The following is a 19,041-nucleotide window of genomic DNA, read 5'->3' as shown; positions in this document are numbered from 1 at the left end:
TAAACAGTCTTCACACAGGCAAAACAATGGGAGCCGTACTTGTGACGTAAAGGCAGAATTGGGCCCTTAGTGTCAACATCAATACATGATGTTATGTAGAGTTTTTCTCTTGGCAAATGAATTTTTATAATTTATTAAGAGTTTTTTGACAAATGTTTTCAGATTATAAATGTTGAATTCCAGGGTAATTCTTCCCTAATTTTTTATTTTAGCTTCTCTAATGGAAACTTGTTAGAGTTAATCAGTTTGAGTTATTTTTCCTTTTCCTCTATTTGACACGCATTAATGGCCCCCTTTGAGCTGCTTTTTTCCATAGCTAGCCATTTGTGCTCACCAGTCACATGCTCACAAAGCATATAATTATATTCAGCAGCTTCGTATTGATATCAGAATACATTTAAACAAATAAGTGGGCATATTTGTCTATTATAAATGGCCAGCATTCTTCTCGGATAAAGTTTGTCCAACAGTATAAAAACATAGCCCTGAAAGAATTAACTCTGTCTCCTTAGGCTTCACAATGCAGACTATTACATGCAAGAGGCTAAGAAGCTAAAGCACAAAGCGGATGCACTGGTAGGTTTCCATTAATTTTCTGCCTTTTTTTCAAGCACTGAAATTGTGTGTTTCTGAAGGGATCATCCAGTGTGAACTTATACACTGTTGGCTTCATCCAAAGACTATTGAAGCCAAAAAGAATCTTTCTATTGACCTCAGTAGATTTTGGATCAGACTTCGTATAAGATGACCACAGCAAACCCAAGTCTGAACACTGTTCCTAACTGTAGTGGGTTCTAGCCCACGAAAGCTTATGCCCAAATAAATTTATTAGTCTCTAAGAAAAAAGAACAGGAGTACTTGTGGCACCTTAGAGACTAACAAATTTATTAGAGCATAAGCTTTCGTGGGTTACAGCCCACTTCATCGGATGCATAGAACAGAACATATAGTAAGAAGATATATATATACATACAGAGAAGGTGGAAATTGCCATACAAACTGTGAGAGGCTAATTAGTTAAGATGAGCTATTATCAACAGGAGAAAAAAACTTTTTAGTGATAATCAAGATGGCCCATTTAGACAGCTGACAAGAAGGTGTGACAATACTTAACTTTAGGGAAATAGATTTAATATGCTACAAGAACTCCTCGTTGTTTTTGTTCCTATTAAGGTGGCCTATTAGAGCTGTGCAGAGAAAAGTTTTATTTTCCGAAGGATTTCAAAACTGAAAATTTCAGAATTCTCAATGAAAGAAATTTCCAAATGGAAATTCACTTTGGCTCGACTGAATCATTATGATATAATTGTATTATATGACATGATGTATAATGGGATACAAATTTTTAAAAAGAAAGTCATCTCAAAGCAAAACAATGAAATATTTGTTTCTGTAAAAGTTGAAAAAAGACATTTTTTTTAGGGCAAAAGTTTTTTCCAGTTTTCTTCCAAAACAAAATCCTGACGAAATCAATGCGATTTGGCAAAGCATTTTGATTTAGATGGAACTGCTCATTTTGATGGGCTATGGCTCCATCAACCTTAACCTGACCAGCTCTGCAGTACAGCCATTACATTGTAATGGAGATTTGGATCCTGTCTGCTGCAGCTGGTACCATGCAGCAGCTCCCATAGTGGCATAGAACTTTCTTATTTCTTTAAGTAAGGTCCCTATAAAATAAAATTGAGCCTGGCCTCTAAGTTCCCCCCACAGATCCTATGCAGGGACAACTAATAGTCTTTGGGTGACTAATTACCTATTTTAAGGGTAAAAACAATATTTTTCCTGCAAATCAGTTTATTTAACAGCAAGGAATCTATCATTCATGCCTGCAAATGACTGTGGTTCCAAACAGAGACAAAAAAATGTAGCACCCATTGTTTAGGAATGTTGCAGCTTTGGAGGTATGTGGCAGAGAGAGAAGGGCTCAAGCTGCCAATGTCAGCTCTCCGTGCTCCTTTTCCCGATTCAGGGGCATGGCCGCTGTTCAGCATGTTTCCTGCAGAGCTCAGGCTCAGGTTTTTGGCAACATCCCCTGATTGTCACTAAGCTAGCAGTCAGACCTCCTGACATGCCCATTTACAGAAGGTGGCCCATGCTGATCACTTAAGACTGAGTCAGTAGAACATGTTGAGTCAGAATGCTGACATCTATACACAGGGAAGGCTCACAGAAGCAGACTGACAACACCTCCTGCAGCTGATTGACCTTTAAGGAAAACACACATCGTTCTGGCATAAACCTGCCTGCTCTATGCTAGCAAATATTTACAGACTCAAGCTCATGATGGTCTCAACATGCTATGTCAATCCGCTTTTCTCCACAGCCTGATTCACTCAAGACAGTATTGACCTGTCTTCCATCTTCTTACCGTTGACTATGCCTTGTAGAATTAGGGGTTTTTCTCAAGCAGAACTAACGTGAAAAGGCATGGCACATCATGTTGTTGCCTGCAGGCAGGCCTTTCATGTCACATGTAGTTTGACACCCCCAATGCTCTGATCAGAATGCCGGGCCAGCTGCTGTGGTATAAATTGTTAGCAGCCACAAATGCCCATGAACTGTGTATCTGCCTTTTTTTTCCCTCTATTTAGATCCTTTTTTATTTTTTCATCAAATGCAGTTGCATACGTATTTCTCCAAGTAACTCGTTTACCGTACAGTCCCGTGGCATTAATTGTCCTATGGAAACAATTGCTTCTGGTTACTTTGTGCGACACAGTGAAGCACGCCAAATTGAAAGAGGTGGTGTTGTGCCGGGGAAGATAATGTGTGTGATCCCCTGCAAGTATCAGGAAATGTTAACACGATGTGGAAGCGATGCTGCTGTGCTTGCACACAGAAGGGACTTCTGGCAAAAGTGAGGGTGCTTGAAATATTCTGAAATGGCCCAATGTAAACCCGTCACTGCTTGGAAGAGGGGCAAGGGATCCACTCATTTATGATTAGGCACACTGTCACCAGAACAAATGACTACATACAGCGTACAACATGCCCGAGATAATGGGCCTAATTGTGCTCTCCTTTGCACCATCAATAAACTAGAGAAATGTTATTGACTTCACTGGAATTACCCTGGATTTACACGGCTGTTTGTGAGAGCAGAATTAGGTCCCATGACTTTATCGCCATTGATCAAGAGGATGTGCCTTTGCTAAGTCAGCTTAAAGCTACATTCATTTTCTGTATTATATAGAAAACTAGCTTCCAAGGAACACCTGAAACAAGGTTTTGCCTCGGGTAAAACAAGGGCAGTGATTGGTGGAAAAGAGAGAAGAATGAAATGAGGTCTGCATTCCCTTTTGACTGTTCAGAGGGTACTGTAGAATAAGTGTAACCCAATGGTGAAGGTGTTACATGTTCCCCTCTGTGCCAATCCACAGAGGATATGAGTTGTTACAGTCTGCAGCTATGACAGGTTTCAAAGTAGCAGCCGTGTTAGTCTGTATCCGCAAAAATAAAAGGAGGACTTACAAAGCCTTAAGCTGTAGCAGCTCATTCTGTTAACTCTGGAGATCCCTGGTTCATTCCCCATTGTGTCAGCCAAGAGGGCATCTGTCACATAAGCACACACAAAACAAGCTTTTGTTGCCAGGCTGAATTTTGTGCAATTAGAACAATAGGGTAGAAATCTACATGATAACGGCCCATGAAAATAGAGAGCATGGAATGTGTATTGTGAGGAGAGCTACTAAATGGTAGCATCTACTAAATATGCCATTATAAAGCTCTACTTTAATCTATTGTTATAAGCAGCTGCCATTTTGTGAACAGAAAACGTGTGCAGGTGCATTGGAAATATTTGGATAGAGACATACAAAGAAATTTTTGAAGACTTCAGCTTTATTGATTCTTTTACATTAAATGCCATATTAGTGAAAGTCTTACATCCACCTATCAGAAATTGAAAATGTTAAATACTATTATAAAATACTTACTATAAAAGTGTCATCTATAATATTCATTACACATAAAAAAGAAATCAGTATGTCTAAGTCAGTTTAATCACACCCATTATCAGGGCTAAAAACCTTTTTGCTATAAAATTCTAGTAAAATAAAATATTTAGCAGTGCTATATTTTTTTACTTTTTTAACACTATTTCAGGGTATCATTTGCAAGATAAGTGATGAGATTTTGGAGTGGGAGGAGGGTCAACAATCACAATGGAATCACAATCACATTTTCCTGACAAGTGGCATATAGATTCGTTACTTACCTCTTGCATACTAGCGTTCAAACAAAGTCCTTAGTATATCAAAGGAGGAACATGGATTTTTTTAAAGATTGTATTGAGTCTCACCCTCAGCTGGGATAAATCGGTGTAGCTCCATTGAAGTCAACAGACCTCCACTCTTTTACACTTGCAGAGGACTTGGCCCTATGTTATCTGTCCAGCTTGCTGAAATCATGACCTGGCTTTAATTCTTTAATGTATGCATTTTTAATGTCAATGTTGCTTTGTATACATTGTGCTCTATCTAGCTGGAAATAAAAGCTGAAGCATCATCTTGATGGTTTCATCTTCCTATTTCAGTTGGAGAAGTTCGGCAAAGCAGTGAATTATGCTGATGCTGCTCTCTCCTTCATTGAGTGCGGGAATGCTATGGAGCGAGATCCATTAGAAGCTAAATCTCCATACACCATGTACTCAGAGACTGTGGAACTCATCAGGTTAATGTCCTTTCTGTGATCATTTTCATAATCTCATTTCAGTCATAATTAGAACCTGCTCTGTTTTAAAAAATATCATTTCAACATATTAATGATTTGTCCAAGGCATCTTCATCTCAGAAGTCATCATAATTAGTTCTTGCCATTTTATTAATGTCATGGAAAATTTATAATTGATGGACACTGCTTTTATAAATTATCCCCTTTAGAGGTTATAATGTGAGTGTTATAATTTGCAATATTCATAAAATTAAAATTGAAATGTAGTGGGTGGAAGTAAAGTATAGTAATATCACCGTTTGGCAATGACACTTGTCTTTTAAAAGGTGTAGTTTTATAATTCAAAACATTAAAATGAGTCGATCAAGATCTCTATTCTAAACCCTGTTTTTGCCGAGGTTTATAACTTGGCTGTAAAAAATTGTTCTAGGCTTTAACTTGGTATATAAGGTCATATCCAGAGACCAACTTTTGCATGTGTATATCTAGACAAAGAGAGAATGGTTGGTTGGTTGGTTGGTTGGTTGTTGTTGTTTTTTTAAAGAGATATAAAAAGCCACTGAAATTCACTGAGTTAATTTGTTAAACATAATTTTTCAGTCCAGAACATAAGAGCCTTTGCCTAATATTAAAATGCCTGAGTTAGTATTTAAAAATCAGCGCCTGTTTTCTATAGCTGCCCTAAAGGGTAGAATTTACTCTACAGAGTAACTAAGGGGCCAAATTTTGCTCACTTTACTCACAGATAATCCCATTGAAATCCATAGGATTAAATTTAATTGTGGTTAAAGCAATCAGGATTTTGCCCATTTGCTCTGATTCCCCTCTGGCTCTCACCATTTTTACACTGGTATAACACCATTAACTTCAGTGGGATTACTCCTAATTTCCACCAGTGAAAAGAAAAGCAGAATCAGGCCAAATGTTTGTTTTGATACGACTTGTTTATATGCCTCTAATGTGTCATATTAATTATTCGAGTCTATCCAAAAAAATGCATGTTTTACATTTTGAATGAGGAGGTATTTACATAATAAAACGTATCAGATCTGAAGAAGCTGTTACTCTCTGGTAAATAATAAGCCTTTTAAATTTTTTAAAATATGTATTTACATACAACACTTGTTAAAAGAAGAACAATAAAAGAGATTATGCCACAAAAATGATGTTCACACAACATTTAGGGTCGGTGTTAAATCCTGAAGAACAGTGAAATTAAGAATTAAAGCTATACCAGTCTCCCCGCTTCATTCCATTGTGCCTGCATCTTAACTGTGGATCACTTAATGTAGTTTATGTGCTGCAATACATAAGCACAAAACGGTGTGAAAAAGTAAACAATAGCATTATCTTTTCTTCATATGGAATGAGAGTGGTATGTCAGGGAGGGGGCCTGGCCTACTGGAGAGAGCCCTGGACTGGGACTCAGGAGAGCTGGGTTGTATTCCTCGCTCTGCCACTAGCCTGCTGGGTGGCCTTGGGCAAATCTGTTCAGTTGCCCATCTGTAAAATGACAGTAATCTTACTGACTTCCTCTGTAAAGCACTTTGAGATCTATTGATGAAACGTGCTATGTCTGAAGTATTATAATTGTTGATAAGTAGCCTGCATGTTTTGGAGGAGTGTGAAGCAAAGCTGAGTGGTTCTATCTAGTTAGGGTTTTCTGTAGCACGCTTCACCCTAGTGTCTAAGGATTTGTCCTGTGCATGTTGAAGGCAATGGCAAAGCCCCCATTGATTTTAATAGTGCAGGATCGGAACCTGTGTTCTGTGCAAGTAAATTAGATCTCCATGCTGATGTCTACAGTTGACTTCATAGACTAGGAATTTTGCTCTTCACCCTTTCCAGATTCTGGGATGCATCCTGACATCCCTCCCATAAGAAAGAGGAGACTCTTAGGGTCACTGGTGTGTGTTGTGTACATATACATTTTTAAAGCAACACCACTCCTGTGATGATTGGGGTTGATCATAAATCCTTTGATGAAATTCTATTTCTGTTGCCTGTGTTAGGCGGGAGATCAGATTAGATGATATAATAGTCCCTTTTGGCCTTCAAATATATGAAGCTATGAATGACAAATGGTTCCACAAGTAAGAAAAGTAAACCCCTGTTCATCTGCTCATGATTCATCAGAACTCTAAGAGATTCACACAATGTGATTCTTCACAAAATAAGAGAGATGGAGAATCCTGGAGCAGTGAGCACTGATGATTTAACAGTATAATGTGGGTTTAAGTAAGCCGCACAGGGCCTGATTTTCAAAAATGCATGTGCAAAATTGTGCATGCAGCAGTTGAGTCTAATTTGCACACACAGTTACCATAACTGCAAGCATGGTCACTTGCACATGCAAATACATGATTCGCATATGCCACAGTGGGGAATGGTGCAAATTAGGTGTGAAACTGTATGTGTGCCTTTTTTTATAAAGTAGTTCTTAATGTAACTTCAACATAGATTTTTACAGTTGGATATTATGTAGAAGAGATTTATATTACTTTTCCCCACCACCATGCTCTCTACAGGCAGACCCTTGTTCTATCTATTCCAGTCATTTTAACTGCTCTGAGATGTGGGTATCTGCAGCAGTCATTTATTTGCGAAAACAATTGGAGCATCACGGTGACTCAAAATGTCAGAGATCTGACTCTCAGAGGTGTATAGACTAATTGTAACACTAAAATCCCTAACTTAATGCTGCAAATCCTGAAGAGAAACACATATCTGCATTTGACCACGTTCATTTGCAGTGTGATTGGAGCAATAACAAAGAGCATAGAAGATAGAATGCTAAGGAGCTAAAAGGTGCCTTGCTAGAAGAGCATAAGGGGACTTGATGACAGGGGTGTCAGCAGGAGAGCAGAGCAGCCTGCTACTCCATTACCTCCTTGTAAATGAGAACTCATCAAGACTGCCTGGATACCTTAAAACTTTCTTACGCAACACTGAACCCTATTACTTATTCTAACACAAGTACCTGTGAAATTGCATTAAGGCTCAGAACAATGATTTTATGCGATGAATTGATTTTCAAGAGACTAAATGCATGGAATGGAGTGTACTCCGTTAAAGCAATTTTAAAAAAAGAGGGATGGGGGGAATGCTCAACCTTTTATCACCCAAATGTTGGACAGCACCAATTAAATAGAAAGGAAAGACAAAATATACAAGCATCATAAATTAATGGGGCTAAGAACTTAAAAAGCTATGAACATGACCTTTCCTTTATTTAATACCACTTCATATATATAAATATTTTAAAGACTTTGCAGAGGCATTTATGAATGGGAATGGAAGGTGTTATTCAAACCCCACACTATTAAATGTAAAACCTAGCTGTATATTATTTTCCTCTTCAGTGCAAACAGGACTGAGACCTTACGTTTTTGGCCAGCACTCATTGCAAACTAAGACAGTGCTTGTCACCCCAGAGTGCTGGCTGTAATGTTATCTTGGCAGCATTAACGCACTCCAAAATAATTCACCTCATTGGCCCAGAAAATGGGCTGATGATTTACTTTAGTCCTCCAAATTTTAATTGTTGCTTTCTGTTGAATATTACACTCATCCCATTACTGTGAAACTTTGTGGTCATTATTTATTGTAGTTTTAGAAGCGGATCTAGTTATTTCTCAGAGTGTCACCAATTTTCCTCGAAGCATCTTAATGCCCAATTTCCTCTTCTCCTCACCTTTCTTACAAGGTATGCAATGAGACTCAAGAATTTCACAGGCTCATCTGCCATGGAAGGAGACAAGAAACTAGCAGTTTTATGGTGAGTCCCATTGCAACAATGTAGAAACAGCTAAAATCCTAGAGGACTTTAAAAGTACTGAATTACTTAAGCAGCTTACACAAGATCATTATTCTTGTTTTCCATTAAACTATTAAAGGATAACAAATGGATTTCTTCAGCAGCTGACTAAACATTTATTTGTCTAATTTATACTGTTCTCAAGATAGGATTTTAATGCTTTCATGCAGTTTTTTTATTTTTCTCCATTTGCTTATGTTTCTCAATCTAACCTTGGAAGAGAGACTGCAAAATATAGATCAGCTTTTGTTTTATAGTTTATAGGTTTCATTAAGCAATGGACTTAATACAATCTTTTCCTAAATACTGCAGCTACCGATGCTTATCACTCCTCTACTTGAGAATGTTTAAACTAAAGAAAGACCATGCTATGAAGTACTCCAGATCTCTGATGGAATATTTTAAGGTAATCTTTAGTCTGTTTAATTTACACTGATACAGAATGACATTAATCCCAGCACTGAGGGCTCATGCAACTCACACTGCACCACCTAAGCCCCTCCTTTAACCTCTGCAATGGGAGACATATGCAGGATGTTTGTAAGGAGGGAATAGAACTGATCCTGTGTCAAAATTAGGGTTACCAGATGTCCTGATTTTATAGGGATAGTCCCGATAATTGGGGCTTTTTCTTATATAGAGGCCTATTACCCCCCACCCCGTCCCGATTTTTCACACTTGCTATCTGGTCACCCTAGTCAAAATCTACAGTCATGCTCTGACCAACGTACTGATTCAGGCCTGATTTGGATCTCACTTTCACCACTTCTGCACTTGACAATTCCCTGTAACTTTAATGGCATTATTCCTCTGTCAGCACCTCATCCAGAGCCCTCTGAAGTCATCAGGAGCCTTTCTGTTGACTTTATTGGGCTTACACCCCACGTTCACTGGTTTAGAATCTTTCATGGAATGTATTCCCACTTACTTCAGACTTATTCCAGGTTGAATTTAGGCTACTGTCTCTTGGGGAAAAAATAGCCTGGCTCTGAAGGAAAATTTTGATAGTTTATATTTTACAGTAGACAATTATTTTTTTAAACATTTCTTTCTAAGAAGAGGCTTTGGGCCTGATTCTCTTTTACAAAAAAGGCCACTTTACCCTGCCCTAGTTGTGTAAAGGAAACTTAAAGTGCATGTAAATTTAATTTACTCTCACTTTAAGGTCCCTTTACTCTGCCAGAGCAAAGTGGATTTAGAGTAAATAAGAATCAGGCCCATATGTTGAGAAGCAGTTAAAAAAATCTCAGAAGTGGTTTTTTTAGAGCTTCAGATTGAATGTCACAAAAGAGAGATTTCATCTCGTGAAGGAGCTGTGCACTAGTGTAAAATTGGGTAAATGTGCACTCGAAACAGGCTTGAACCGTGCATGAATTGCATGTTCAGGCTCTCTTTGTATTCAAAGTCTAGGAGACTCACATTTAAGAAAGAGAAATATTAACAAAATATGACTTTCCTGTTGCTACGTGATGATCTCTGTCTTTTATCTTTGCCTCAAAGAAGCCATGGTTCGAAGGTTTTCAGTAGAGCAGCTGGGGAAGTACAGAGCCTTTTATTAAATGGGTTGGGCCTTTAAACAGAGCTGTTGTTCAGATTGAAGTTTTGCACACTTTTCAATGTGGAAGGTGACTCACTAGGTCTTAGGGTGACCAGAGAGCAAGTGTGAAAAATTAGGATGGGGGGGGGTAATAGGCACTTATATAAGAAAAAGTTCCGAATATCGTGACTGTCCCTATAAAATCGGGACATCTGGTCACCCTTCTAGGCCTGCAGTACAGGGACCAGGTCAGGAATTTTTCGCAGAACTTTTTTTCATCAGAAAATACAGATTTATCAAAACCAAAACTGCTTGCAAGACAGCGTCCTTTTAAACAAATTTACTATTTAAAAAACAAAGAAAAAAAAAGTTTCAGTATTGTCAGAATGTCTCATTTTGATATTTTACAAAAAAAGTTCAGTTTTTCAGGTCAAAATGGCTTTTTGAATTGAAATTTAAATTAATGTATGTTTAAAAATGTTTAAAAAACTAAAAAGTCAAAATCAAAATGTCATGCTTTAAAATTAACAAAACGAAACATTGACCAGATTCAATTGTTTTTTGAGATTTATTTTTTTTTCTTTTCATCCTGATTTGGACAAGAACATTTTTCAAAATCTCAAAAACTCTCATGGGATGGGAAAACTGTTTTCTACTCAGCTCTAACCCACAGCACTCTCCTGACATTCAGAAGAGCTAATGTCAAAGCTGCCTTCTTATGGTTTGAAGACCTTCCAGATTATTTCAGTGATCCCTCTCCTTCACATGTGTGAACATGCACACAGATATACACTATACACACCATCTAATCCAAGCCATTCCATTCAATGTTGACATGTTTAAGGAAATGCAAAGACCACACAAACAAACCAGTGTTTTATGCTGGATGGTGTTATCTAGTTTGGTCAATATTTTCTGAAAGCTATGGTTGAGGAGTCAGGAGAATAAGGTCTTATTCTTGGCTACCACTTACTCTCTTTGTGACCTTGGACCTCACATGCAAAATGAGTATGAAAGTAATCAAGTGGGTATAATATTAATAATAGTAATAATAATAATAATAATAATTCAGACACTTCACAGAGGTGTTGTAAAGCTTAATTGAATTTTCAGAATGCCTTTTGAAATCTTTGCAAGAAAAGCAATATATACAGTCGCTATAGAGAGAGAGACTATAGAGAGAGGCAACTTGTTACTCATCTTAGATAACTAAGGCCCTGATTCTACCACCCTTAATGGGAATTGTTGCTGAATAAGATACTATCCAATCTGAATAAAGCTAGCAAAGTCTGGACTTTATTATTTGTTTGCTTGTGGTAGCACCTGCAATATGTTAGTTGCTGTACCAACACAAAAGAGAGAATGGGTCGGGAAAGTATGTGTTTATACACACTCTAAAAAACTTCATTCATATCCCTACAATCAGACTCTTTTCATCCCCTCATGTTGTGTATATATATTGCATCACATTCACCTACAATGTATAGGTTCCCCTAATTCCAAACATCAAACCCCCATGCTTTCTTTATCTGATGAAAAGCGTGCAGATACTCCTGAAGGTGAAAAGCCTTTGAAGAGCTTACTTTGCAGAATAAATTTTAGATAAGGATAATTAAACCATTTCTTTATGAACTGCATCTGATTTTACTGGAGTTTTGGTATGTCGAGTCACACTCCTGATTGGAGCCTACTAATTATCCAACCAGCTATTTTATTATGAGACAGTAATGCTGGGCAGATATTCTGCATGTATCAGAGCTCCTGCAGCTAAAACAGGAAGCACCAGGTCTTGTAATCAATATTAATCTGCTTTAAATCTTACTAGCGTCTCCTCCTGAACCAACAGAGAATTATCTCCTGTATTTACCTTTTGGTTTTGTTTCTTGCAGAACTCTTCAAAACCCTCCCAGGCCCCCTCTCCTTGGGGAGGCAATGGAAAGTGAGTATTGCCACTCAGTACTTTGCCCTGGAAATACACAGTTACCGGTGGGGGGATGGGGTGGAGAAGAGGGATTGTTATATTAATCATTCAAAGCTGAAAATCAGCTCTCAGATCACACTAAAACTTTACACAATTTGCGGTCATGTTCCAGTCACGCGGCAGGACTGAAAAGTTCATCTGGGCTGGTACCAGATTCTTTGACAGTTTAATCCTTAAACCAAATGAGGGCCATAAAAATACCTGTTAATTAGCTAGCAAGTACCATGTCATTTCAAGAAGCCAAAGTAAAGGTAATCTCCATTTCAGTGATTTTTTTCAATGATTCATTCAGTAATGAAACACCATTGAATATTTCATTGATATATGGTAAGTGCTGTTTAATAAAAGTGAAGGCGTAATAGTGGTGAAAATGTGAAGGCACTTAGTCAGCCAATTATCTGAATCTTTATATTAATGCTAAAACATCCTTACCTCCAGTATAAAATCACAGTAATGTAATTATGATCTGATGGTCAATGAAGGTATGTTACCATTGCTACCTTACTTTCGCACATGATATATATTGTACTCTATGACACAGATTCCTCTTATTCCCTGTTCAGGGCTATGCATGCAAGTCTAGACAAAATCAGTAGGTTGCACTTGTCCACATTTCATGGACCAAATGCTAGCTGGTACCTGGAGACAAGTATAACACCCCCTAAATGGGCAAACTGGTGTGCTACAGAAGCAGCTCTGACGTGTGGATGTATCCTGGCTAAGGCCATCCAAGAGGGCACTGAGTAAGCAGACCCTGAGTGAGCAGATGTAAGGGAACTTCCAGAGCTTCACAGGCATCTGAAATGAAAACAATTCAGTCTATCTTAGAGCTCTTTAGATTGTGAGATTCTCAGAGCAGAGATCATCCTTAAATGCTTGCAAAGCACCTAGCGCATAGTAAGCATGACTAAAATAAATAATAATAGTTGCATGGAGAGACAAGGCATGATGACATTATTAACAGGCTTATTCCAGAAGGGACTCCACTCTCCTCCCACCAATGTGCAGTGTGTGGGACAAATTCTGCACCAGCTTCCACCCTGGTAACTCCACTGAGTGCAAACATATTTGCAGCACTTTAACCCAGGACTTCCCTTAGACTTCTCTGGGGGGACATATAAGGAAATATATGTGCCATACCACATCTGGTCATTACATCTGGTCTCTTTCCAGATGTGCAAATTGTGCAGAGCTAGATGTTACAGGTTTGATGCCGGAGTCACTTGATGAAATTCTCTGGCCGGCATTATATAGGAGGTCAGATTAGATGATCATGATGGTCTCCTCTGGCTTTAAAAATCTATGACTCTATGGTAAAGGAGAAAATTCTTGCCCAGCCTCTGAACATGATCAGCTGCCGCCCAGCACTTGGGTAGCTATCACTTCCATTTGACACCTAAACTGATCTGACTGTCTTGCAGCTATGAGTGAGTAAAAGTGCATCTGCTGTGCAATGCCAGCTTCCTTCTTCTATTCAAAGATAGAAGCTTTTATCAGATAATAAGAACTAAATGTGAGGAGACTACTGTTAAATTAGTATACATGATATGACATACTAAAGAAATTCAGCCACAATGATACAGCCTACCCATAGCTGGGCCCTATACCACCTAGAAATTACATGATTGGGTCCTCAGAGCAACAAGCAATATCACATTCCACCCTGTAACAAAGTAATGTGATAGAGTTCACATGTGTTACTGCAAAAACAATGGTTCTGTAACATGGAGTTACCATGGCAGGAGAAATCACACATATCAGCTGATACCAGACAAGAAGAGGAACATAGACTGGAAGGTATCTCCCGGGTCATTAGTCCAGTACCCGGCATATAATCCCCTTCTCGTAGAATCATAGAATATCAGGGTTGGAAGGGACCTCACAAGATCATCTAGTCCAACCCCCTGCTCAAAGCAGGAACAATCCCCAATTTTTGCCCCAGATCCCTAAATGGCCTCCTGAAGGATTGAGCTCACAACCCTGGGTTTAGCAGGCCAATGCTCAAACCACTGAGTTATCCGTTCCCCACTATCCCTCATTATTCGGAGACTGTTCCAGAACCTTACTACTTGGATGTTAGAAACCTTCTAATTTCCAACCTAAATTTATTTGTGACCAGTTTATACCAATCTGTATCCAAATGTGTATAATACTTAAGGGAGACAGCTCAAAGGTTTGGTCCAAAGGAGGCTTTGCAGGCTTTTTTTTTTTTTTACTTTCAGTTTTGAGTGAGTTTGGAGCCCACCTGAGCTTTGTTTTAAACACTCAATTAAGCACATTTCAGGATTCAAAGCCATGAAAACCTCAGATTTGCTCCCTGGAAGTTCAGACCACTTTTGCTGAAAGGGTTGTGAACTTCTGCAAAGTTGGCCTGAGTTCCAGGCTGGCAGTGAAACAAATTTTCCCTGGTTTCATTACAGAAATTTTCCTCACTTCAGCTGCAATAAGTACAAGGATAGAGAGATCTAATAGACTTGCCACAGTAATAATGGCACTGCACCTTCCCCTGCATAACAGGTTAGATCCAATGAACAAGGCACTTTATTTGGCTGACTTGTGTCAGCTTGTTTTAAGTGGCTTTAGCGAAATACTCTCGGTCCCTTTGGATACTGTCTGATTGCTAACTGCTCCCAGAACTAATCAAGTGTAGTTCAGCTCTTCTGTACATTAAAGATGCTGTCTGGAGTATGTTTGGAGACTCAGAAATAAAACATTCATGCTGCAGGATACCCTTCAACATAACCTCTTGGCTGTGCAAATAGCTAATAACTGCTGATGCCATGTGGGTCTCATGCTATGGAGCTCAGCCAGGGGAGTCGTTACCGATCATACTCCAGTAGGAGGATGTTTTCTTCCCTTTGGGTTAGGAAATGTGTAGGTACAGTGTAGGTCACACCAGTACTCAACTCCTCTCTCCATTCTCTTGGGGAAAATTATTCCTCTAGTCCAGAAGCTACCTGGCAGCAGCCAGTGTGTGCGAGATGTGGGGTGTTCTTCACATATCCTTGCCCCCATGCATAAATAGGGCCTGATCCAGCACCTATTAAAGTCAATAGGAATCTCTCCAAAGAATATTGTGGGTGATGGATCAGGTGGAACAGAATCAGCGCGATCTTTCAGCTGCTCCACAGCTGAAGCAGTGATAGCTGCCTGACAGGGAAAGGGGCATGGAATCCCTGTTCTGCAAAGTTTGGCCCCTTTCCTCCATGCCGAGGGGCCCAGAAGCAATTCAGCCTGTATTTAAAGTGTTTTATGGCAATCCTATGCATTTGTTTGGCTCCAAATGAGGGGTGGCGGAGGGAGATTTTTGGAACCCTTAATCATGTTCAAAAAGACCAATTTTCAAGGAGAATAGCTGCTTGTGAACATTCAGCGCTGTATAGTTCTAAATATGTGAGATTGCAGTGGATGACCTCCATGCTGCTTGCAGCCAGCAGGTGATTCCTAATTGCTGGTGTTAGAATTAAAAGAAAATCTATATGAGAACATTAGTGCTGCACTAAGTAGGTAACTTAAAACACTGCTCTTTATAAAACAGTGTGCAGATGAACGGCTGGCAATTAGAAACAAATCTTCATAGCAAGCCTTAAAGAACCCTATAGAGATATTCATAATTGTACAGTACCCTGAGTGCCTAATACTGCTCTGTGGGGTGCTTTTAAGAATTGTACTTTGCTTATTGTGGTGACTGTATTTGTAGCAAATTGTCATTGTGGTTTCCACAGAATTCTTTGATAATAATAAACCAATATTATACATTGAGTGTTTTCTAACTGCCAATAGCAGCTTCTGGCAGCTGGTAGAAAAATCATTACAGCTATGAGATACTTCTTTCTCTGAAAGATTGCTGTATTTGTCAGAGATTTTTTTTTAAAAAACAGGTTCATATGTGGGGGGGGGGGGAATTAAAGCCCTTTTTTAATTTCAATCAGTCCTCGTTTATAAACCTCTCCTCTCTTGTAAAGCAGGAGATCATCGCTGCACATCTCCTCTGGACTGGGTCTAGATTTGGTGTTAAGGTTCCAAGGCTGCTGGGGAGAGAAATGAAGCAGGGTGACCAGATGTCCCAATTTTATAGGGACAGTCGTAATGTTTGGAGCTTTGTCTTATGTAGATGCCTAGTACCTCCCACACCCTGTCCTGATTTTTCACACTTACTATCTGGTCACCCTAAAATGAAGCGATGTGTGCATGAGAACAATTCTCCTTTTTTTTTTCCAGGAGCACAGAGACTCCATCCCCCATGTCTCTCAGTCCATCTCCAGTCAGTTCTGTAGGGAGCAGTACAGGCACTTCTGGGTCCTCATCAGCAGGAACCATCACCATCCCCCAGCGCATCCACCATATGGCTGCCAGCCATGTAAACATCACCAACAACGTTTTGCGGAGCTATGAGCACTGGGACATGGCCGACAAACTGACTAAGGAGAACAAAGGTGACTTGTTCAGTTTCTTCCTTTTGCTATTTTGATAGCTGAAATGCAATTATTATTTTAGTTATCATTGGGGATTGAACCCAGGACCTCCTGAGCTCAGAGAATAAGCCTCTACAGTTCGAGCAAATGGACCAAGCCCCTTGTTGGTGATAGTAGCCAACTCATATCATCTGTGTATCAAGCACAGCAGGGGGCCGTGTAACACAAACTGAACAGTGGGTTATAAGAGCAGCTGGCAAATAACTGAACAAAGATTGGTTTCAGAGTAGCAACCGTGTTAGTCTGTATCCGCAAAAAGAATAGGAGGACTTGTGGCACCTTAGAGACTAACAAATTTATTTGAGCATAAGCTTTTGTGAGCTAGAGCCACTGAATGCATCCAAAAGCTTATGCTCGAATAAATTTGTTAGTCTCTAAGGTGCCACAACTCCTCTTTTTTTTGTTTTTGAACAAAGATTGTGCCCCGAGTAATGACTGCTTCTGAGTCGGTGAATACGTTCCCCATTTCAGCCTCTCGCAGAGTACTGAGGCTCTTTTCATATTGCTGTCGTCATCCAGGAAAGATGACTCACATGTTAGTTAGGATAATAAGTGAACCTTAGATGTTCTATTTGTCCACCTGTGAGCCTAATTATGACACATTTGTTAGAAACCATGACCTTGGCTTTCCTAAGATCAGTCTGTGATTCAGTTAATTTATTCAGATCAAGCATAAGTCTTTACCATGGTTGACTCAGAGCAGTGTTGGCAAGCAGTTCATGGCTGGTTTACAGTGACTTCAATGAAGTTGGAAGGGGATGTAACTAAAGGTTCAATTTGGCTCACTAGGGACAAGCCATAGACCATCATTCAGGTCCCACCCTTTTCCTACTGAAATAAATGGCAACGTTCCCCTGGACTTCATTAGTGAAGGAACAGGGCCTAACTGGGCAATGTTCTGTTCATAATTTTCTCATCTTGTTAGAGCAGAATACAATCTTATATAGATGCCTGCAGCTTGATGTTGCTCCCATTAAAGTCAATGGCAAATTTCCACTGACTTTAGTGGGAGCAGGGTCAGGTCTTAAAGTGTTCTACCTTTGAATGATAACTAGAACCAGGGACAATACTAAAGTACATGTCCAGGCCTCCCCACCATTTCCAGTGTTAATATACATTAGTAAATTTGCTAGCAGTGCAATCATTCGGGATTTTTTTCTGTAGTTGCATCCATTTTTAAAACATGCTGAAGTAATTCCTTTTCAAATGTGCTGCAGAATTTTATCAGTGGCAATGCAGAAGGGTGTTCAGATAGGAGAATGAGATGACAATAATCATGTAATTAGCTCTGTGTGTTGTGGAGTTGTTAAATGTTCTGCTTGATATTGAATCAAAATAGCTCAGGCATTCAGTCAGCAGACAGAAAATGTACCCAGCAAATGTTATCAGTCCCCGAGCTGGATGGGGAAGAAGCTGCTGAATCTCATTCTGCATCTTTATGCCCTACTCTCTTCTTTGTTCTCATTTTGATTTATGTTCAAATGAGCCTGGTCCTACAAATGCCTTATGAGAGTAATCCCTATTCACAAGAGTAGGCCCATTCATTTTAGTGGAACTAGTTGTGCTGTGCAGGAGGTCGGACTAGATGATCAGAATGGTCCCTTCTGACCTTAGTATCTATGAATCTAGTTGCATCAGTAAGGGTTTCTCACATGAGCAAGATTTAGAGGATTGAGGCCCTAGTCTTAAATTTTCTTTCCTTTTCTTTCCTTTTTTCAGTCTGCAGTGGACACATAGCTTGTGTTGCTGTTTAATTTCATTTTGGTATGAGAAGCCATTGAAGGGAAAAATGAAGTTTACAGCACTTCATATGGTGTCCTCTTTTGCATTCTGGGCAGAGAGACATATTTTCTAGTTAAATGTTAGTTTAAAAATGCATACTTGAACACTGTTATACTAAAATTTGAAAAATTGGGTAGAAATAAAAGATAATGCTAATATAAGGATTTCTACTATAGCCACTTTTGTTGAAATCTACAAGTTTTCAATATATTGCATGACAAAATGTCTTTGATGGGCAAATAATTAAAATATTTCAACATGAGAAATAACAATTTCATGAAAACTAGCTTCAATAGTAATAGTTATTAGTGGTTTTCATTTGTAGATCTCAAAGCTTTGTACAAAAGTTATTGTTAGAGCTGATCAAAACATGTTTTGTTGGTTGGTTGGCTGGTTGTTTTGTTTTCCCTGCAGAAAATTTCAAATTTTTGGTGAACAATCAAAATCTGAAATATTTCCAGTTGGAAGTGCCCCCAGTGTGCTTCGTGGGAGTTGTAGTTCAGGTGTTTCATATTTCCATTCTCCTCTGTGGGACAGGCTCCCTAGCTGGACTACATCTTCCCCTTTTCAGTGTAGACGTACCCTTACTTGAGTATTATGGAATCAGGGCTGTTTTAATACACATTGCATCATTTTTCCCTCAAGGAGAAACCTATCACATCTATAGCAATTTACATCTGTTTGATCCAGTAAATTTCAGTCTAATGTTCTTTCATATAGGTTTAATTAGTTGCTTCGGCTTGTAGCATGCTAGATATGTGTTTTCAGATTGGGA

The 19,041-nt window shown here is 39.0% G+C and overlaps 1 protein-coding gene across 10 annotated transcripts in view; it reads left to right on the top strand.

Annotated features, from left to right (window-relative positions):
- The window catches only part of AFF2 (AF4/FMR2 family member 2), a 426,551-nt gene that overhangs the window by 395,203 nt on the left and 12,307 nt on the right, over positions 1 to 19,041 (top strand). For all 10 annotated transcript variants that reach the window (XM_038415896.2, XM_038415895.2, XM_043491627.1 and 7 more), the window contains 6 exons: positions 513 to 576; positions 4,538 to 4,674; positions 8,381 to 8,452; positions 8,804 to 8,897; positions 11,918 to 11,967; positions 16,231 to 16,445. In XM_038415896.2, coding sequence (XP_038271824.1) covers positions 513 to 576; positions 4,538 to 4,674; positions 8,381 to 8,452; positions 8,804 to 8,897; positions 11,918 to 11,967; positions 16,231 to 16,445 — 632 coding nt within the window. The remainder of the gene's footprint in view (positions 1 to 512; positions 577 to 4,537; positions 4,675 to 8,380; positions 8,453 to 8,803; positions 8,898 to 11,917; positions 11,968 to 16,230; positions 16,446 to 19,041) is intronic.

The sequence above is a fragment of the Dermochelys coriacea genome, chromosome 9 (genome assembly GCF_009764565.3).
Source record: "Dermochelys coriacea isolate rDerCor1 chromosome 9, rDerCor1.pri.v4, whole genome shotgun sequence".
Lineage (NCBI taxonomy): Eukaryota > Metazoa > Chordata > Testudines > Dermochelyidae > Dermochelys > Dermochelys coriacea.
This window is presented reverse-complemented; position numbering and strand designations above follow the sequence as displayed.